Below are 22,385 nucleotides of genomic sequence, written 5' to 3'. Positions count from 1 at the left end.
AATGCGTGAGAAACTCATGCCTGCAGAGAATTGCATGCCCTGTCGCGGGAACGCGCATTGCTCTCAACTCTCACATATTGATAACTAAACGGACTGAAATATGACCGACGAGGCAACTTTTAAAAATATTCCCAACTGTCATGTTTGTTATCCATAAAAGCCCTAAAATTGTGGGTCTTCTTTGCCAAATTATGTGCTTTTTCTATTAACAACATAATAGTTCAAGCATGTAACATCAAAACTTTTTAACTACGCTGGTTGCAAATAAAAAACTGTCTAAAAATTACATTCACTAACGGTAAATTGCACAATTCGGTTATCAGTAGGTCTAACTCTAAGTAGTGCACCTTCATCAGAAAACATTCACATTGTTAACTTTTAGCTATAAAAGCACAAATAAATGCACAACACAGGAAGAATCTGTGTCAGCTGGTGGATTCTCCACACAATGTTGGACGTACCACTTGTTGCAGCTGTTACAGGCATTATGAAAATTAAAAGATTCAAATGGTCAAATTATTAAATTTAGGAAAATCTTCTCATTGTTCTGTAGCTGTCTTTTTCCATTAAATATTATTTATTGACAGAATGTAGAATCTGCTATAAACCGGATCTGCTAACATGCAACATGTACACATGCTATATATTAGCTATATTTATGTCTTATTCATTAATTAGATGCAAGTAAAGAGGATTCTTTTGAAATTATTTTTTGCTGTTTCACCAGGGGATGCAAATATCAGCAGCCTCAGAATTTGCTTTCCCAAAATGTCTTTCTTAACTCTCTATTTGTCTGCATTAACAACCCTGCATATCATAACAGGGTATTTGTGTACCCTGTTTTTCAACTCAAAAGGTATCATAGAGATATGAACGTCACACCAGAGAAGATGTGTCCTTATGTAGAAAATTTGATACAACCGTTAACTGTCTAATCTTTTCACATTGCAGGGCATTTTCTGGCAAGGGAGATTTGGAGGCTGCTGATATTGACCTTCCTCATCTGGCACAAGTGGACTATTTGATCTTATACATATCAACAGGGTAAGACAGCAAAAATCATTTAAAGGGACTCCACTTTAGTGTACTAAGTGTAAGTAGTGTACGTTCATCAGAAAAAATCCACATTGTGGATGTTTTCCACAGTCTAGGGTTTTCCACAAACTAACTTGTGTAGAAGGAAGAATCTGTGTCAGCTGGTGGGTTCTTGACACAATGTTGGTACCACTTGTTGCAGCTGTTACATGCAATCTGAAAATGAACATCCTCTTCATGAGACTGTCTTGGGAAGGCAGAGTATCTTCAGTCAGAGGCTTTTTCAAATTAATTTGACATTTAGTTTCCCTTTGGGATTAATAAAGTATTTTTGAATTTGAATTTTAATATTCAATGTAAAACATTCGACTCAAACGACTCGGCAAAGGTGTCAAAACCGTATTTTCTTCAATTAATTTGTGAAAGAAAATACACATTTAAGGGCTTATATGGATAAGAAACATGAAAGTTTTACGAATATTTTTAAGGGTTGTTTGGTCAGTCATATTTCGGTCCGTTTTGTCACTAATATCTGAGAGTTTATAACGATGCGCGTTCCCGCAACTGGTCATGCAATTTTCTGCAGGAATGCGTTTCTTGGCACAACACCCCTCGCAGTCTCTTGGTGTCGACAGACCGTCTCTTCTGCAAGAAGGTTGGAAGTCATAACAGGTAGGAAAACGCTGAAATATCACTCTGTGAAATACATGCTTTCACAAACTGTGCGAAGTGAAAAGAAAACGAGTGTAAAGACCCCTAACTGCTCTCCAAATCAGCGCTATGTCATCCACTGTACATAGACAAAAATGTGAACTAACACATAAAAAATAACATTTAAGCAGGTGCGAGCTGCACAGAGAAAGAGGGGTTTCGCTCCCATAAGAACGCCTGAATCCCCAAAAGGGGTAAAAATAAAATGTTGAGTGGTATAAATTTTTATGTATCTCATGGTCTGTATTTTAACATTTACGATAGACGTGTTATAAGTTGAAGAGATTTCAGAGCCTTCGTAAAAGTGGGCCATACGTTAAACCTGCTGTTTATTGTACCAACCTGCGCTTATAACTCAAACCCACTACAGAAATTCCTCAAGCATTCACAGTGTGTGCAGATAAATTCACTTTTTAATTATTTGCGTTTAGATTGTCTTTTCACAGCTGTGTACATTCCACAAAGCCTCTTAGTGTGTAAGCAAATCTTTTTTTTTAAAGTAAAACTTTAGCTAAATAAAGTTAGCAAGAACACATTTTGTTGTGCTTAATAGTTGAAGTTAGCATACGATTTGAAGTTCCTTTACGAGCGGCAATTTCACTTTCCTTAACGAATTTGAAAGGTTGAATCACATGCCAACTTCTATAATGTGTGTGGTTGGTTCATGCAAAATAAACCGTTAAATTGCGGATTATTTGTTGTAGTCCAAAACATGCCAGAGAGTTCTGCCTGATTATTTTTTAGGACTGCTCTTATTTTCTGAAGTAAGAAAAGTTAGCTCCCCATTACGCTTTAAGTGAAATGCTCAGTTTGCTCAGGAAATGTTCAGACATCCCACGTAATGCTGACTGGTAAATAGTCTTGCCTGCTTGTATTTCATCTTGACTCAAACACATAAGTTACCTATTTGGACGAAAGTCCTTCTGGTATCTGTTGATAACTGACATACCTTCAGTTCAAATTTCAAAGTTCAATGTTGCTCTATGCATCAGGTTAAAATTTTGTTTATTATGGCCTTCAGTCAAAGGTGTGAATGAGATTATACCTTTATAATAGTATATTATAATTAATTCTTTTATTTTGTTTTAATTTGGACACAGCAATATAAAAGCAACTCATTACATGCTTAACAAATGTCAGGAAAATGTTTGGATTATGTTGACATTCTTGTCTGTGTTAAAGTTTTCCTGCAGGACCCTACTGATGTCAGCAGTGTTAGTTGTTCACGGTGGTGCCTGGGCCATACCAGATGAGATGGCCCCTGCCTCTGTTGATGGGGTAAAAGCAGCAGCACGCCATGGAGCTTCAGTCCTGAAAAGTGGAGGAAGTGCACTGGATGCTGTTGAGGCTGCTGTTAGGGCTTTGGAAGACAATCCCATTTTTAACGCAGGTGCATAAAATTCCATTTACCACTTCAAGATAAATTTACACAGCTTAGTTTGAATTTACAATACTCTAAATGAGTTATCTGTTAGTAACATAGAAAACAACTGACAATACCCATTTACTATGCAATCCAGACGTATCAGAACATTGTCTCCATCTAGTGGTGTTGATAGTAATATTTTAATTTTATTTGTAATGTTCCTTAACTTGTGCTTCTTGGCCTTTTCACAAGATCCATCTTCAACATTTTAGTGTCTCATATCCCTCAGAAGTTTGGAGACTTTAAAGATTGTAATAGATCTGGGTAAACACCACAAAAGCTGAATATTAACAATGTTTTATTGTGGGAGCGTGGACAATTGAAGAAGTAGTAGCCAAAACATGCAAAATCTTGCTATGTTTTCTTTCTGTACAAACACATTACAAAATATCTTCAAACCATTCCCTTCAGGGCATGGAGCAACACTAAATGTTGATGGAGAAGTGGAGCTGGATGCCATTATTGTGGATGGAAGGACACTTGCCAGTGGGGCGGTGTCTTGTGTAACAAACATTGCTAACCCTGTGTCCCTGGCAAGAGCTGTCATGGAGAAGGTCTTTTTATTCTACTTTATTATTTATTGTTGTGTTGTGTTCTCTTTCTTTCTTTAAGGAAAATAGAACATAAGTTAAATAGTATTAGTGATGGATGGGGACTCTTTTTTAATACTTTTGCTTATCAAATATGAAAAAAACTCAAGCATTATCATCAGTTAATTGAATTTTAGTATGTAATAAGCTGTGGAAATTTTCAGACATCCCACGTAATGCTGACTGGTAAAGGCGCGAACCAGTTTGCAGAGAGCATTGGCATCAACACCGTTCCCACTGATAAACTGGTGACAGAATATGAGAAGAAGGAATGGGAAAAGCACAAGAAATACATTGCAGGAGTAATGCAAGAATTCAACACTAAATGGTATGCAGTTTTATAATGCACTGTTCAATTGAACTTTTATATGATGGATGTCAATTCTGTTTTCAGTAAAACCGAAAGCCCTTTATATCAAGCCATACGTTTTGATCTGAGGAGGCTACTCAGTCAGACAATAATATTTGATTGTCTATTAGATTTTTCTAATGTTATTCTGACTATTTATAGAGTTGAATGATATCTAACAGCAGATACAATCTCACTTTCATACAGATTAGTTGATTTTGAGGACTTTGAGCCCAATTAAGGCTGCCCAATTGTACAAAAAGCTATTATTACAATATCTCTGTTAGATAGTTAAATGGCAGTTTTGATTACATTAACACATATTCCTCGATACTCAGTTTTTAACATAATTGTCTCCACACTCTTATTAAGCTGTCTAATTTTGGCCACAAAGATCTGTTCCACTTAAGGGAATAAAGGACAGTGAAAGTTCATCCTAATAGGTACATATAAGAAGACAGAGTTTCAATCTACCACAGCTGAAATTCTGTAGCCTTAAAAATATTTCAACAAATCAGTCCTTTGCGATTTGCAAAGACGATTGGAACTTGATATGTTGTGCAGCTTTGGGGCCAACATACAAATCCCCTTGAATCCGACAGATCACTCCAAATTATCTGTCTGTTTATATGCAGACTGCACGTTTTATTTTTTAATTAACAAACATTTCTCATTGAAAGGGCTCATGATACCGTTGGGGCGGTAGCTGTGGACTGTGCTGGGAATGTTGCATGTGCAACATCAACTGGAGGCATCAGGAATAAAATGGTTGGCAGAGTTGGAGATTCTCCTGTGATTGGTAGGTAGTCATTTGAAATTCCGAAAGAACTTAATTATTTTCACTAAATTTTTTAATGAAAATAATTTTTAATTCTGTTCAAACAGATAAAAAATATATATTTTTGTTTGTCTTGTAATTAAGGCTGTGGAGGATATGCTGATAACTCAAGTGGTGCTGTATCATGTACTGGACATGGAGAATCTATTCTTAAAGTGACTCTGGCCAGACTCGTCCTGTCTCATGTCGAACAAGGTAAAAAAAAAAAACAACAAACAAAAAAACCACAAACCACATAAAGTAAGATTTTGCCTGTAGTCAAGCATTTTTTGCATGATCAAGTTTAAAGTTAGATGAATTTCTGTGCTTTTTTGTACTGCTGTAATTTTCAGTTCATAAACAGTTTTTTAGGTGAAAGTTTCAAATGTGCCAGCCCTTTAAAAAAATGGAATTTTATCATGTAACTTTTAGTGAAATTAAACGACCACACAATTATTCAAGCAATAAGTTCTCTTTTATTTCCTTTCTGCTGTCACAGGAAAATCAGTAGCAGATGCCTCACAGTTGTCCCTGCAGTACATGAGTGATCGTGTCCAAGGAGCAGGTGGCACAATTGTAGTTGCTCCGTCAGGGCAGTGGGCTGCAACATTCACCACCGAGCGGATGGCTTGGGCTGCTGCTGTAGACGGTGAGCTGTGGTTTGGCATAAACCCAGAAGAGAGGCTGAAAGAGAAACTGTCCCAGTAGAAGAAGGGTTTTTTAATTATTTTTTTGAATAATAAATGACATGCATTTCAAAAGTAGTGTGTTCTATTTTTATAGAAGTGTTTTTCTTTCACTCTGTGCATATTAGTGAACAATGGACTATAAGTAAATATGTGTACAATAATAAAAAGAATGAATTTGCTTTCATTTCAAAAATATAAATGGGAAGTATGTTTATGACTGACTAATGTATTGATTGCTTGATATGTGTTTCATAAAATATTTTCACACTTTAAGTTGTTTATTGTCAAACACATATTTGACTCCAATGGTAATAAAAAATCTCTTGTAAAGTAGACTCACAAGGACTTATTGGCATTCATATAATTCCAAATGCCGCAAACATTGCTGTCAGCCTTATACTGCTTAAGCTTTTGTATGTTTCCGAAGTGGCCTTCTAACATCATATATAACTAGAAATAGAGAAAGTGTTAACTTTTGCATACAAAAGGCCACATTTCCAATTCCTATTTAAAAAGAATTAAATAAGAAGTTAATTCTTATTAAATTAAGAACTAAATTCTTAATTTAAGAATTTAAAATTCTTAAATTAAGAAGAATTTTAAATGATTTAAAAGATCATTTCAAATATGTTTAAAAGATCTTTTAAACATTTAAAAGATTGCTTTTAAATGTTTTATTCAGTTAAAAGCAATCTTTTAAATTAATAAAACAATGCCTCGGTTAGCTATGTTTATTTTATGTAGTATATTTTTGCAACAATTTTAAAATGCAAGCTTTGTAAGCACAAGGGAAATAGTCTACCTAACTATTTGGGCTGAGTGTGGAATAAAACTACCAAGCTCAGTGTTGAGAGATTGTTTTCAGGGAAACTACCTATGAGTTTCTGTAAGGTTACTTAATGGGTTCAAATATGTATATATGTCATGTCCGTTATGACATACAACGTGACATGATAGACATATATGTCAAGTGTTCTTGGACAGGTTGTCCTAAAATGTGAATTTCCCTTTGGGATTTATAAAGGATATTGATTGATTAATTTATTCAAACTTAATGAACATATCATTACATATGGGAAGTCATGTTCTCAGACAGATAAGATCATGTCAAACAGCTGGACTTTATGTATGGACATGTCACAGCTGATGTGTTACTTTGGAGGGGATGTGGGGAGAGCACAATAAGAATGTTATTAGGGGCAAAAACAATCTGACCGAGGGAGAAGAGCAGATCAAAGGAAGAATGCCTTTCTCCCATCTTGGTAAGCTAAAGATTGTTTATATTATAATATATATATATATATATATATATATATATATATATATATATATATATATATATATATATATATATATATAATATTATAATAATGACACAGTTTTCCATTTGTTTGATTTTCTTGAAACTTTTTTTTTTTAACTTTCAGAGAACCATTGTAAATGTTTCCTAAACTTTATGGGTTGATCAAGACCTAAAAGCTTCCTGCACTTAATATATAAAAATTATGTCCTAGTTTCCAGAAGATTCTGGGTGTACCAGTAGGTAACTCAGAATTATATTAGAATGACCAGTCCATTTAAATCAGGTGTGTGGATGTGCAAGAACTGGAAGCCATTGTTCTAATAGTCAACACAAGCTTTTAAAAATGTCATAAACAAGATATTAGTAAAAAAAATATTAAAACAAGGCATTGTCCAATAGGACTGGTAGAAATCTGACCTGAAAAATTCTACTAAATAACTTAAGTCTATGTCAAATGGCGTCTTTTTATTTTTAATACATCGGCTTCAACCTTTCGGACTAGAGATTCTCACTTTTAGATTATTCGAGCTGTTGTTTCTTAAAGTTCTTAGGGTGCATGTCAACCCCGCCATACTGACACTATTTACTTTCAATATACAAAATATATTTTGAATATAGTAGAGATGCAAAGTAATATAGGCATAATATCCGTCATATTTGGAGAATGCGCTTCTTTGCTGTCCGTAAACAGAAACCACGTGACCACTGTAGTCGACTGTCAGGAGCTTTGCAGCAGCGGGACGAATGACGGCTCCGTTAGAGGAAGTTACTGGGTGCAGCTGTGCTAGAATGTAACCTTATACGAGTGGGCAACGTTATCGCGGCACAGGAGAGGTGAGTCTGCTACACACAAACCAATCATTCACAATAACCCAACTGCAAGTCTATCACGACATGCACGTAATCGAGATCTTCTAACGGCCTCGTATCAATATTCAGGCTACAAACAAACTTGATAGCCAAGGCCCGTGCTAAAGCTATCTAGCTGCCGCCGTTTCGGAGATTTAGCTCCCAAGATTAGCACAAAAATATATGTAATAAATAATCAATGTTTTGAATGTTAAAGCACCCGACATCTTTGAAGCAAAGAGTGGTGGTAAGGTTTGTAACAGCGATTTACTGTAGGGGCATATTTTTCTCATAAAAGTAAAGCATGCTAGCATCCATGATGGCGTTTTAAAGCGGATTGTTGTCCTGCAGTGCTAGCATGCTAGCCTGCTAACACGTTTTAATTGATTCAGCGAGGCATTGTTTTGATTGTAAATTTTATGGGTGGATTTTTAGCTTAGCCTTAGTGAAAACAAACATGAACCTATCAGATTCCCGTCTTGTTTTGTGGCGCACACTCTGTTTAAATGTGGCTTGTTGTGTAGTCTTTGCGGCTGTTATCCAGAAAATATTGGATACACGTCATCCGCTGCCTTACTTTTAGCCTATTTTACAAATTGACCACTAAGAGTTCTCAAGTTGAATTCGCTAATAAGTACCAGAACTCGTATTTAGATTGTTTGCAATCTCTGTTGGTAAACACGGCAAAGTTTAGCCAGATGTTGAGCCACTCGCAGTAGCAAAAAATAAAGTTTGCTTGGCCCAGTTGTTTTTTTTTGTTTGTTTTTTTATGCATTGGCATATAACGAACGTTCGCAAATGCATCCTGATTCTTATGTTGACGCAAACAATTGCAGCTGAAACGATATTACTATTTTAAAATAAATCCGTGATTATGGTTAAATTCAGGTAGCTGCGTTTTAGAAGCTGAAAATCTTTAAATAGGTGCAATCCACTTATCTCTGTATTCTTCGGATTCCATGAATTGTTCAACAATGTTTGAAAGTTTTACTAGCTTAATTTACATTTTACGTGACACGACCTTTCTTTCAGACCTTTAGACCTATATTTGCTGTAGAGTATTTTTACAGTTAAATACAAAACATTCTGCTTTAAAACGAAAATAACATTCAGCTTGCATTTCTTTTCTAATTAAAATTTGTAGTTAAATCCTAAAAATGAATTTAAAAATTATGATGAAATCTTCATTGTGCGCAAGTTCAATAAGCAGGCACAGACATATCAAATCGATCAGTTACTTTTCGGTACATATGTACTTGTCAGTGTTATGTAACGGCCTACTTGCTTAATTTAAACAATGTACCTATCTTTGCGCAAATCAAACATGGTTTTGTTAAATCAAAATCACAATAACAAATATAAGGTATGTTTTTCCCAGGGAAAAGGAAAACATTTGCATGTATTCATAATATACATGATTAAAGCCTTGTGGACGGTTTTCTTAACATTAGGAATGTAGTGTTTTAGTTTGTGCCACTTATTCATACTACGTTTGCTGTTTTGATTCAGGAAGGCAGCAGCATTCATGGATATTGTGGACACCTTTAACCATTTGATACCCAGTGACCAGTTGGATGAGTCCTTAACATTGAATCAGAATTTGGAATGTGAAGCCAGTAATGAGTTTGGGACAGGATCCAAACTGGAAGACTCTCTAAAGAACATGCTCAGTGACAAAGACCCCATGTTTGGATGTGCAAGCACTCAGTTCAATCTGTTGGAAAATGAAGATCCTGCTTTTCACATTGCTGGCTCAACAAGTAAGTCCAAAGCCAAACAATGTTGAGAAAAATGATCTTGTCTAGATTTTGGGTTTGTACCTTTAAAAACAAAAAATGTAAAATTCTCACTCGTTTTATGAAACCTTTAAAAAAGAAAAAGTTTAATAAACATATCTGTAAAGAGGTTTTCTCTTTGCTGGTTTTGCGTAGTTAATTTTTAAGCCAGTTTGACCTGAGTTCAAACACTGAGATGCTTTTGTAAGATCCTCATGGTAACCAGCTGTGTGTACGTAGACCTTGTTTTATCAACACAGAACACTTGCTGGTGCGAGACCCAGTTTGATAACGTTGAGTTGAAATAATAGTTTCACAGTAGCAAAAATGGCAAAGAAACAAAGCTGCATTGCACTGCTTTTCTGTTTTTGTTCAAAACAGAAAAGCAACAACTAGTCCTGCAGTTAAGAAAACACTTTAAGTGATAGTATTGCAGCGATAATATCATCTATAACATATGTTTATTTTGATTTTAATAAAAAGGGAAAAAAATATTTAAAATTTTTAAGTAACCATGCAAAATATTGCACTGCTTTGCAATTATTGTCATTATAGAGAAACACAAGTATATCAGGCTGCATTCAGCTGGTTGGTTCATTGGAATGTTAGCCTGCAGAGCTCAGCTGAGTTAATTAATACTAAAAAAAATGTTAACATTAGGAATAATGTAGTAGGAAATATAAGCAGTTTTGAGATGGGCTTTTGTAAATATTATTATATTTTGATATCTGCGACAGGCCCAAGCCTTGTCAGCAGTTATGTATAGATCAAGACTTTGTTTTAAGCACAATAAAAAGTCAGTAATATTTGTGACTGTCATTCAAAAGCTGGCATTTAGAATTCTATTGTAGTTTACTTGCGCTTTACGTCGGAATAAGGAGCAGCTAGATTCTTTCCTCTTTGGTTTTTGTAGGTCTGCGTAGGGATTCAGAATCTGCAGGCCTCTCTAGTGAACTGAATGTTGCTGAGACCTCACAGGATAAACAAATCACTGGCAAGCAGAAGAAACATCCCAACAATTTAGACTACGGTAAGTAGGGAGTCATTTAATGTTAGGTGAAATGTTGATTGGAAAAACAACAAAAAAATCATCTGGTGATCAGAAAAAGAAATTTCATGATTGAGCGGTGATCATCTGGCCGGAAACAAAAAAATAGTTGTTAGACTCTGAAATAAAATATACATAGTGATCTGGTAAATTATAAATTTCTTCAGTTATATCAATAGATGTTTGTTTGTTTTAGAATTGGTAGTTTATTTTAAGCCTAGATGTACCCGGAGTTTGATAAGGAAGCCTGCTGTCGATGGACAGTCTGCTGCTCACCATCGTCTTTGAGTCTATGAAATAAATGTTTGCTTTTATGCAAATATTTAGACCAGTAGAAATTAGTTAAATTTTTACACTAATAGTTACTGAGAAAACAGAAGAGCTCCAGATATGAGAGCTTCATCAAACAACACAAAAGTTAGCTGTGTTACGTAACGCTGCTTTATTTTGTTATTTGAACTTTTAACCTCTGTCAGACATGGAGCATAAAGCATTTAGAAATGTTTGAAATTTGTCCAACCAAGTTGAAGTACTTCTTTCTATTATTGATGTTTTTTATTGTTAAGACAGTAGACAAAAAACATTTTCATTATTGGAAAGGCACTGAAGCCGGCTAAAATCGACAGGTTCCCATTTCAGTGACAGACCACAAACTCTCAGATTGGTGCATCTCCGATGTTAATTTAATCCCTTTATAGATATCATGTCCAGCTCATAACGGTCAGTGAGAAAATAGTTTATGAATTTATTAACTTACAAACCTATGTGCTGTGAAGACCCTTCCCAAAGAGGATGGTTTTACACAGGAAAAAGTTTGTTCTCTAAATGTTTGGTCGTTAGAGAGCTTTTTAACATGCAGAAATTTGCTAAAAAGACAAGGAGTGATGTTTGTTTTCTGTTCCTTCTGCTTCAGATCATAGAGGTGACAAACAGCCAAGGATGTCCAAGAACACCTTAATCAGAGGGCGACCTGGAAGGAGACACGGCAAATGGCTTAGCAAGTCTTTTCTCATTGAGAAAGGAGTTAAAGGCGCACAGCAGAAGAAAGAGTTGACTCTGGGGGGGCGTATTAACATCAGTGATCTAGACAGTGGAGTATGGTTGAATCCTACAGTCGAACTGAGACGGCTCACTGTCACAATTGGCGGATTTAAAATTGAGTTGCTTCCCGGACCCTCATACACACACAGCCTTGACACGGGTGAGCCAGCGTGCTTCGAGGACGGCTTCTCTTATGGTGGTGACATCGACATGGCCATTTTGCCAGAAGGTGCTGTCTGCATACAGAATCCAGTACCAGAAACCCCAGCACCTGAAAATGCGTTGGCCATTGATGTAACGGAGAAGAGCTTATCTGATGATGCAAATCTCGGTTTAGGCCCGTACGTAAACCCGAATGATGTGCAGACGTCAAACGGAACAGTAATAGAAACCATCTCCACGCAGGAGACGAAACACGAAGATAAGAAAATTCCAGTAAAAAAGAAAAGGCCATTCCACAAAGGAAAGGACGGTGTCAAACATCCACTGAGCATTCAGAAAGATATAGCTGATGAAGACAAGACTGATGGTAAGGAAAAGCTTCAAACTGCAGCCAAAATACCACCAAAGCCTAAACAAGGACCAACACTGAACAAGAACAAGGAGTTGGGTTCATCCAAAACAAGCCACATGGATAAGGAGCATAAAGCGACCCAAGACAAGCCATCCAAAACCAGAGAAGACCTGCACAAAATGAAGACTATGAAGGACAAACAAGATGCTTCTCCTTTGAAAAGGCACGTAGAAAACACACACAGTGAGCACGCTGCTAAAGTTCAAAAGCTGCAGAGTGGAGGGGAAGATAAAATGAAGCCAAAATCACCAGGTACACCCAGCTCGGCTGCAAAGAAGATACCAGTAACAGCTAATCGCGCTGGCGACCATCAGGGAGCAGCTAGGCAAAATAATCCTCATAATATCTCAAAAGCTGAGCATCACCACCATCATCCAGGCAATTCTCTAAAAACTCAAGAGGGAGGACAGGAGAAAGCCAAAAAGCCTGAAAAGATTTTCCAGAAACAAAAAAGCAGGAATTCGAGGAGCATCTCTTTGGATGAGCCAGAGCTGTTTGTTCCAGATAACGCCCCCCCTGTGAAGAAGGAAACGGTTGAAGAGCAGCCTGCTGATACTGAGAGTGTCTGGGATGGAAACAACTGCTGTGGATTGTGTAAAAAACATCATAATAACATGTGAGTGCTGCTCTCTACTTATATATAACACGTACAATACCTGAATTCAGGCATTTTTTCGAGAAACATCTTTTAAACACATTGATGCTTCGCTTAGGTTCATGGTTGGATGCGGTCGTTGTGATGATTGGTTCCATGGCGACTGCGTTGGCCTCGACCTTGCCAAAGTGCGCGAGATGGAAGAGGAGGACCAGATGTATGTGTGTTTAAAATGCTGTGAGGAGGAAAGTAAGAAGATGGATCCTGAGCCCTCAGCAGAGGCCAAGCCAGAAACTCATGAAGTGCAGGATCATAAGCCGCCTCAAAAACCCCGTCCAGGGTCGTCCCAGCCTCTCGCTTCAGGGGGCGTCAGACCAGTAAGAAAGGTAAGCAGAAGTCTTTTGGGAGGTCTCAGTTAAACAATCTGTTTTGTTATTTATTTGGTTTTATTTTACTAAGATGTTTGTTTCCCCAGCTAATTCATCCTCTATTAATCACAGCCAGTGTTTCCACTAAGTAAGGGTTTCTTCTCTTTTTGCTTTTACTTTGGCTGAACGAGAGGTGTTCGGATAACACATTCCACTCAAACATTTAGTTTCTCACACACTAATCTCACCTACCATATCTACTTGCATTTCTGTGTCACTGGGGACTTTCCTTTTAATGCACAGTTTGTTCTGTTTGTCTTAATGAATTGTCTAAGTAGTATATCTAATGCCTTTTGTTTCTTTTTATTTTGAAACAGGATGCAGAAAGGCGACAGTCCACAGATGTCAAAGAAGCAGCTCATAAAACAGGTGCAGATAACAGCTGTGAATGTAAAAATATTTCTGTCTAGTTCTGTTTTTAACATCATGTTAGCCTTGAGGCCAGAAGGCCTTCCTTGGTTCAGCTTTCCTATAAGAACGTCCACAAGATTTACTGAAGACTGACGTTGAACAAGAATCTGCAGTACTTGGTTTTATTTTATATAAATATTATTCTGTTTTATATATGTATATATCTTTAGGGGTGTTTTCTTTTTTACCCTATTTTGATTGAATAGGGTAAAAATAGGCCAGACACATACGAGAGCAATTTAAGCACTTGCATATTTGATAAAAAACACGTTTTAATTAATAGAAAAGAATTTTGAGATTCACCTTTGCAGTCCATTTCATTTCTAAAATAACTATTTACTTTTTGTTTGTTTTTTGTTTTGCTTTTTTCAGTCAGACACATTTAATTGTAATTTAAATATATTTAAAAAATATATATTTTAATTTTATTCATAATTTTGGCTTATTTAAAGAACAACACTCAGAGAAGTAATTAAGTCAAAACTGTAAAAAAATTAATTTTGCATTTAAGATAAACAAAAAAACTTTTTAAATATGTTCTACACAGAACTCCTCAAATGGCATAGTTTTTGCTTCACCTGGTTTAAATGTTGCAAATAAATGAGTAAAAAACTCAATTACGCAACTTTTGCTCTCTTCTTATTAATTGGTTAAATGAAAAATTACTCAACAGATTAGCTCTACGATGTATTGCTGTTAAATCAAGCAGGAAGAGCTGAACTTTTCAGATGTTTTTGATGCAACCTTTACTCCAAATGATTAGGCATTTATGAAAGAAATGCTAAATCTTTGCATTTTGGGCGATAAAATGCTTATTTTCTTATTTAGAAAAACATTTTGTATCTTTTGATATGTTTCTAATAGTGTATACAAATCTTCAAGTGGTGAAATAAAAAAATCTGCAGAATGTTCCAATTTTTTTAAATCTGACTAATTGTTAGATTATTTGATAGAATAAACAATCAAATAATTGTTGCTGAAATTTCTGCTGAAGTTAAATTTGATAATCCTTTGATATATTTTTTTGTAACTCACAGTTTAACATTTAATATTTATTACCTAGGCTGATCATATTAGCATTCTCTCCTCACAGGTAGTCTGTCCAAACACGAATCTAAAAGCAAGGCTACGTCTTTGACTTCGAAGAAACCCGTGTCTGTGGAGGCAATCAGGAAAAGTGTGCGTGATTCCCTGAGAGAAATTCTCACACAGAGGTCAGTATATTTTAGAAGTAAACACAATTGTTAACCCTTTATGATCATATTTCCATGACGACTCTCATCTCTGTGTGTGTGCTGTCAGGAGCGAAAAGGGAGACCCTTAGCTCCACAGCATTAGCAAAGAAGTGATACGACGTGTGTCATACTTTCCCCTTAAAGCCCAATATCTGACTGACCTCGGGGTCATTTCTCTCTTGCAGGCTGTCTAGTTACATTCAATGTTTCAAATACAACCACTTGTGTGCTATTTTCTACTCTTATTCTCTGCAGAAGACTGCAGAAACTATGGGGTATATGACCAACTTTGCAATGTCTTATGATAAAGCTTTAAATGTACCCAGTTTTTTTTTTTTCCATAAAATATACTTAACTGTCATAAATGTGTATATTCGTAACTACAAACTCCACGTTGCAAGGAAGCATTAAGCACTGTTGAAAGGAATTTATCCCCAGATATTTTATTATTACCTGCAATAGAATTCTTGTTCCTTAAACTGTTTAAAATAGCATGTTTATGTAAATAAAAGCAAATCATTCTCATGTTAATACTTTCATTTCTTCCGCAATGAGAGACTGTAGATATAAAAAGGTTTAGTTAATAAAGATTTCAGTGGTTAACTAAATATTAGTAAATGTTATGAACTGTCGTATATATTGTAAGGGTGGATATTAGCAGCTGAGTCTTGCTGGGTCTGAAAAGAACCAGCAATTTACCTAAACTGTGTAGGTAAAATTAAATTCTAATAAAATTAAAAGCCTCACTCAAAGTAAGACACTTTTCTCTGTTCTCCCCAGTTTTTGAATTTCACATTATATATTCTAGCTGAAATAAATTCTAACAATTATTTGTCTAGAAGCGCATCTTGTCCAAATCTATAACATGCTGAACTTTTCAGAAAATCTGCATAATTTAGACATCTTGTTCATTTTAGGTTGAAGGACTCAGAGCTAAACATCCCAGAGGAGAGAGCCTCTGAGGTTGCCAAGAAGACTGAAAGAGAGCTGTTTCAACTTTATAAAGACACTGACCACAAATACAAGAACAAGTACAGAAGCCTGATGTTTAACCTAAAAGATACAAAAAATAATGTAAGTGCCTATTTATGCCAGGCTTAATTCAAATGTTTGCCATTATACCATCTGCATTTTGTAATTTGTAATTGTTTTCTTTTGCAGGTTCTGTTCAAAAGGGTTCTTAATGGGGAAATTTCTCCTGGTAACCTAATTCGCATGAGTCCGGAGGAGCTGGCCTCAAAAGAGTTGGCTGCCTGGCGACAGAGAGAGAACAGACACGTATGTGATTCTTAATGTTTTCTGTTTGTTATTGCACACACTGACGACTTGTACTGACTTTCTTGTTGAGCTTTGAAATTAAAAGTGAATCTCAAGAGGTAATTTTTACTCTATGTTGAAAAGTTTGCATGTTTTTGGTCTGTTTTCTTGAAGTATGCCTGAATTTTAAGAAAAGAAAAAACTTATATGTGTTTATTCTGTTTTAGACTATTGAGATGATTGAAAAGGAGCAAAGAGAGGTGGAAAGACGACCCATTACTAAGATTACCCACAAAGGTGAAATTGAAATCGAGAGCCAGGAGCCGATGAAAGCACCAGAGCCTGTAGAGGTAAATGCCAAAGTTTAAAGCAAAAATTATTTTTCTTTTTCTTAAACATAGCCAAAAGCTGTTCAATGATACACGCTGAGCTTTTTTTTTCCTCTTTGTTTTAGCTTGAGCCTCTCCCCAAAGTGACTGAAGAAGTACCAGAACCCCCCAAAACCCCGGAAAGAAAAGAAGAAAATACAAAGGTTGAGAAAGACACTACAAGTCAACACAAGTCTCACTTATTTGATCTACATTGCAAAATCTGCACAGGTAAGAGCTGAAATTATTTTCCTGATTGTGATCTTACTAATTACATTAACATTCCAACCATCCAACTTGGTTTATTTTATTTTCTATTATAAGGTCGTATGGCGCCCCCAGTGGAAGAGGCCCAAACCAAGGTGGCTAAGGTTGCAACCACAGTAGTACGGAGGCATTCAGCTAAATCAGAGGAGGGGAAGAGCACGCCACCTCCTTCAGTCGACGACGACCTGCACCTCACCGTTTTGGAGGAGAGCTTCAGAAATGCCAAATCAGGCTTTGAACCAAGGTGGGAAGCACTGCTTGACCTCATATGACTTTGCCTCTTGCAAGTTTTTCTCACTGTTGCTTTCCACTTTTTTGCTGCAGGTCAGATCACGTGGCTGGAAGAGATGAAGAAGCCGCTTTCCTTTCCAACTTGAAGTCCCTGTGGCGAGGATTCATTCACATGCACTCGGTGGCAAAACTTGTGACAAAAGCTTTTCCTGTCTCAGGCATTTTGGACAACTTATCGGAGGTAAAGTGGATACAGAAAAGCATGTTCAGATTCTGTCGTAAAAAGTAAACACTACAGTGAAGTGCAGATGGAAATAGGCATTCAGGTGCAGCCTATGGGAAGTGTCTGGATTAGCAGCTGTGCACCCCTTACACAGCTCAACAACTCTCAGGGAGTAACTTCAACACAAAAAGAGTCAGAAAGGCTCAAATTGTTTGACTGCCACATAAGTGGCTGCTGTTACCTGTGAAGCAGGCGCAAGAACTGCAGAGACATGACCAAGATACTTGCAGCATCCTATAACTGCTTAGAAATTTAATACTGTAAAATAATAATTAAAAAAAGCAATACAATTTTACTTTGTCACATAAAAATGAAGTATCCTGCAAATAGCTTTAAGTCTTTTAACAGTTTTTAAAAATCTGGTAAATTTGCATTTCTAATTTTGTTGGTCTGTACTGTGTTAATGTCTTTTTTTTTGTCTCAATAGGACCTTCCAGACAGCATCCAAGTTGGTGGAAGGATAAGTCCTCAAACAGTCTGGGACTATTTAGAGAAGATTCGGGCAACTGGGACAAAAGTGAGTATTGGGCATCTTTTCTTTGTTTGGAATCGAGCAAAAGCTAAAATATGAGCTAATAATCTCCACCTACATTAATTTATTTTAAGTATTTTGGTGCACATGGATGAAACGACAAGGATTTTACTTTATATAGAAGTTTTCTAAGTTGGATTCCAAATCTTTTTGCATGGAACATTTATTTTACAGATTCAAAGTTATTAGGAAAAATAAGTAAATCACAGACACTGAAATCAGTGGGATTTCAGATCTATTATTTTGTAAGGCTTCAACTTAGAGATACAAGACAATTCAAGAACATCATTAAAAAATATTTTTCCTAGCGTTTCTGCTATGAGCGGTCATTAATGGCTTACATTAATCAGAGTTATGTCATGCTGTGTGTGAGAGCAGTCCTGTTCCCATAAAACAGGATCTTTAGTTATTCAGGACAAAGCCAAAATTATTGCAGAGATTACATTTTGAAGTTGCTTCAACATCTTATATTAACTATTAGTACAGTCAGTACCTAGTATTACTAAAAAAACTGTTTTTATTTTTATTCTTTGAGAGTGTAGATCCTTACCTTCTTTCTGAGATTGCCAAATGCCTGCCAACATTTTCATATTTCACCGGCTAAACACTCAATAACACAAAAATGACTGTTGTTTTTTTAATGTGTCAGAAGCTGTGGCCTAACTTAAAATGGATGCCTAATTTAATTATGCAATAATTTATAATGTAATTAAACCTTTTTTTTTTGTAACCGACACATGGCTTTTGTTTCATTAAAGGAGGTGTGCCTGGTTCGTTTCTCCCCGGAGACAGAAGAAGATGAGATCTCCTATACTCTTCTTTATGCCTACTTCAGCAGCCGTAGGCGTTTTGGGGTGGTATCCAATAACCTGCGACAAGTGAAGGATATGTATCTCATTCCCCTTGGTGCCACAGAAAAAGTTCCTCATCAGCTTGTTCCCTTTGACGGGCCAGGTAACTAGGGCAATAAAGAGTTTGTGATTGTTTTGTTTTTATTTTGTAAACTTACTCATGCAACACTTCAAAATAATTGGTATGTTTGATAGGTTTGGAAAACAACCGTTCCAACCTCCTCCTTGGACTCATCATTCGCCAGAGACCAAAAAGAGATTTCCTCACTATGGATGTGAATGAATCTACGAGGATTGTCCCAGAAACCAAGCCCATCACAGTTACCACAAAAGTTACAAGAAACACTGAGGAGGAGGAAAAATTGTTCCTGTCTTCTCTGACCGCTTCTCTCAAAAAAGAGGTGGAAAAACCCCTCGATACTAACGAAGACGAGCCTATTGCCGATTCCTCTGAAGAACCAGCTGCAACAGAAGAGCCGGGGAACCAGGAGACACAAAAGCCACTTCGCTTTCTTCCAGGTGTGTTAGTGGGATGGGGCGGGGAATTACCTCCTCTGCCAGATGTCGGAGATAAACCTGCGACAACAGGACACGACACCCCGAAGACCAAGCCTGCTCCCAAAACAGATGCATCAACTGGTGACTCAAAGGGTCCGACAGCTGGTGCCTCTTCTCGTTTTCTCATCAGGAAGAAAGAAACAAAATCTGTTAAAGCTGGACCGGAGCTGCCGTGTCCTTCTAACGCGTCTGCTTCCAACATCTCCTCGGGAAAAGTCTCTCCTGTTGTGGTCCATCACACATCAATCACACTGAAAGATAAGCCCCCAGATGTATCGACTGAAGCGTTCCTGGTGAGCATGTCGGCATTTCCGAGTGGCACTGAAACCGGGGATTCTGCCTCAGCAAACAAAAGCAGCTCTGGCCCATTGTCTGAATCTGAAAAGGAAACAAGTGAAGGGAATTCTCCGCTGCAGTCAGAATCCCAGGCTACTGCAGATCACACAAACAGCTCAAAAGCTCCTTTAAGTGGAATACTGAAAAAATCTTCAGCATATTCCTCAGAGAACGAAGATAAAACAATGGTGCTACAAAAGGATAAAGCCTGCCTTCCCGATGTTTCAGGTCCTAAACCAGTCCTCGTGTCAAGCAGTATTAAAAAGGATCCACTGTTACCATTTCACCAAGGATATTTGCAGCTCTCACAGGCCAGGCACAAGCTGGAAGAAATAAATCAAACCCCTTGTAAATCATTTCCCAGTAAGGATGATCCTAGCCTGAGTCATCCTGGTGCTGCAGTTAGTCAAAATCCAAATCCTCCTGAAGTCCAAGGACATCAAGAATTGTCGAACACAGAAGCCTCTGAGCCAGTCGCTGGCAGCTGTAACAACTTAGGTGCCACGACTTCTAACACTATGTCCAACTTGAACACAGAAGACCAGAATGTTAACATGCAGAGAGACCAGGACGGCACTTCAGAGGCCCTTCCTCCGCATCCCGAAAGCCTTTCAGAGCCAACCAGCCATATATCATCCGGGGCCAGAGACCAGAAACTTCTAAACGAGAGCTACACCGACCCCTGGGAGAGGCCGCGAAACACCGAAGACAGAGATCACTTTGGGAAGCACAGCTACCACAAGGACTCGTACCACGAGAAAAAGAGCCGGCACCATGACAGGGAGCGGGAGAAAAGGTACGGCGACGACGAAAAGTACAGGGAGAGGAGCAGGCACCACGGCCACTCAGAAGACCGCCATGGTGAGAGGAGGAAAGAGAGGCATCACAGCAACGATTACAGCGGCCATCACAAGGACAGACACAGGCACAGGCGGGATTCTGACTACGAGAACGGACGTAGAAGTTCAAAAGACAGCTACTCGTCGTAATACTGTTGCTTTGATTTTTTAAATCCTGCCTAAAGAGTGTTTTGAGCTCTTAAGGACTTGAAGCGTGTTGATCACATGGCTGGTACATGCCACTTTTCTACACTGGCAATTGATAAAATTATTTTATACAACAATGAAGTTCCATTTTATGTTATTAATGGTGCAGCCAAATGAGATCCCAACTGTTTTGTTTTTTTTAATTCAGACCAACAAAAGAATACTGGAACGGTTTAATGTTTTATCTCTTCTCTATCTTGTTTATATTATGCTGCTGTACTATCAGTCTCCTGGTCACATGCAAAAATGTGGGTGAATGGAGAACAAAAGATGAGCTCCACATTTTAGCTTGAATGTTTAACACAATATTTAACTATGGAAAATCTAAACAGCAGCTTTGTGCTTTTTTTCTATTTTAATTTCTTTTAAACTGCTTCAATATTTTATAAGCTTTCGGTTGAGAAAGTGTGTACATTTTGGCTTGTAACATACACTAGAAATGTGTGCCTTTGCACCGTGTGTTTATGTACAGTTCATAATAAAACTAATCCTTTTGTATTGGTAATTATTACCAAAGGTGGCTTTTTTTTTTAAAGTTGCTACATTCAGTAAAAAAATCCAAGTGTTAACACAAATGTTTAAAACAAAAATGAAAAGCATGATCTGCTTTTATTTAAAATCAATTAAAACAGTGCAGCCCTGAAAAGAGTGATGGGTGGTGGTCCTTTAGTTTCCACACCATACCTGTCAGTTTTGTTCACGGGCAGAAACATTTGCCAACAGCTGACTTTATATTTCTTGCAATTGAGGAAAAAGTAGCAGCAGCAGCAGAAGTTTTTCTTCGACCAACTGAACAGCATTTAGCTAAAGAATTGCAACATTTTAGGGAGGGACCATGCTTTGTTACATTTTACTTTATAATACCAGAGAAAACTGAGGATTTGAAGCCCAAAGCCACGGTTTGGCAGACAATATTTACATTATTCAAACCATAACGTTTTGTAGCCTTGTTCTACCTTGATAGTGGTAACCAGTCATTGCTGAGTTTTTTTTAAGGTGAACTGTTTTTAAGGTTCCAGCTTTGGCCTTTATTTGATAGTGGTCAGACAGGAAAAAAGGTTGTGAGGAGTGGTCACCAGGCAGGATCTCAAACCTGTGACGGCCACGTCGAGGACAGAGGCCTTGACGTGGCCTCAGTATATGGATCACAGACTTTATCACTGTTCCCTTCGATGCTGAGTTTTAAGCATCAACTTTGATCTTCTTTCCCTCAGTAGAGATATGGAGTAGGTACACTTGGTCATTTATGTTAAAGCAAATGGCACCAATTTAATGCATTTACACATCAAATGCAGCAAACAACTAGCTGAAGTTCAAACTAAGGATCAAACTGGGAAAAAAATTAGGTCTTAGTGACTGAATGTGAAATGTTTTTCTTTTCCAAGTGGGCTGATTTGAACATTGTAACTACTGAATTTTCACTCACTACTATCCAGCAAAGAATGCAAAAATATCCAGTAAGTGGCAATAATTTTGGAGGAAAGTATCTTGTTTATGAGAAAAGTCCAGGTAAATAATCAGTCATAACCAAGTTTTGTAGAATATCATCTCTAAATGCAGAGCATATTGAAACTTGAAACAGATGGGCTACAAATGCAGAAGACTACATCAGGTATGTTAGCCTAAGAACAGGAAACGGGTGACAATTCAAACAACCTCACCAAAATTGGATAGTAACATAATAATTTGATGTCAGTCTCAGTTTTAGCTGCAACACAGATAGTAGGACCAGAGTTTGAAGTAACACAAAAGCATTGATCCAACCTGTCTTGTGTAAATA

General features: G+C 37.2%; 2 protein-coding genes across 5 annotated transcripts; both read left to right on the top strand.

The window, feature by feature from the left end:
- Nucleotides 1-1,605: 1,605 nt before the first annotated feature.
- Nucleotides 1,606-5,890, top strand: LOC116712806 (isoaspartyl peptidase/L-asparaginase). Its single transcript, XM_032552647.1, has 7 exons — nt 1,606-1,707; nt 2,929-3,136; nt 3,584-3,726; nt 3,927-4,090; nt 4,792-4,910; nt 5,034-5,144; nt 5,428-5,890. The coding sequence occupies exons 2-7, from the start codon at nt 2,950-2,952 to the stop codon at nt 5,634-5,636; spliced, it is 933 nt and encodes a 310-aa protein (XP_032408538.1). The 5' UTR covers nt 1,606-1,707; nt 2,929-2,949; the 3' UTR covers nt 5,637-5,890.
- A 1,736-nt stretch (nt 5,891-7,626) lies between these two features.
- Nucleotides 7,627-21,116, top strand: phf3 (PHD finger protein 3). 4 transcript variants are annotated; one of them, XM_032553126.1, is made up of 16 exons: nt 7,627-7,754; nt 9,279-9,529; nt 10,458-10,574; nt 11,506-12,823; nt 12,921-13,188; nt 13,548-13,599; nt 14,735-14,855; nt 15,794-15,950; nt 16,038-16,154; nt 16,361-16,483; nt 16,588-16,732; nt 16,826-17,012; nt 17,093-17,240; nt 17,710-17,799; nt 18,573-18,768; nt 18,861-21,116. In XM_032553126.1, the coding sequence occupies exons 2-16, from the start codon at nt 9,295-9,297 to the stop codon at nt 20,546-20,548; spliced, it is 4,962 nt and encodes a 1,653-aa protein (XP_032409017.1). In that variant the 5' UTR covers nt 7,627-7,754; nt 9,279-9,294; the 3' UTR covers nt 20,549-21,116. The 4 variants fall into 4 exon arrangements, with proteins under 4 accessions (XP_032409017.1, XP_032409019.1, XP_032409018.1 ...); XM_032553127.1 differs by having other exon boundaries at nt 7,641-7,754; nt 9,283-9,529; XM_032553128.1 differs by lacking the exon at nt 10,458-10,574.
- Nucleotides 21,117-22,385: the final 1,269 nt, after the last annotated feature.

Source organism: Xiphophorus hellerii, chromosome 22 (genome assembly GCF_003331165.1).
Source record: "Xiphophorus hellerii strain 12219 chromosome 22, Xiphophorus_hellerii-4.1, whole genome shotgun sequence".
NCBI classification, from domain to species: Eukaryota; Metazoa; Chordata; class Actinopteri; order Cyprinodontiformes; family Poeciliidae; genus Xiphophorus; species Xiphophorus hellerii.
The sequence above is the reverse complement of the archived record's forward strand: the minus strand, read 5'-3'. Positions and strand labels throughout refer to the sequence as shown.

Excerpts from the sequence above, each read along its gene's own strand:
- LOC116712806 (XM_032552647.1), top strand. The coding sequence starts at position 2,950 with ATGTCAGCAGTGTTAGTTGTTCACGGTGGTGCCTGGGCCATACCAGAT. Across the intron at positions 4,091-4,791 it reads CAAGAATTCAACACTAAATG|GGCTCATGATACCGTTGGGG; the intron begins GTATGCAGTTTT and ends TCTCATTGAAAG. Across the intron at positions 5,145-5,427 it reads CCTGTCTCATGTCGAACAAG|GAAAATCAGTAGCAGATGCC; the intron begins GTAAAAAAAAAA and ends CTGCTGTCACAG.
- phf3 (XM_032553126.1), top strand. The coding sequence starts at position 9,295 with ATGGATATTGTGGACACCTTTAACCATTTGATACCCAGTGACCAGTTG. Across the intron at positions 13,600-14,734 it reads AGAAGCAGCTCATAAAACAG|GTAGTCTGTCCAAACACGAA; the intron begins GTGCAGATAACA and ends CTCTCCTCACAG. Across the intron at positions 18,769-18,860 it reads TGTTCCCTTTGACGGGCCAG|GTTTGGAAAACAACCGTTCC; the intron begins GTAACTAGGGCA and ends TATGTTTGATAG.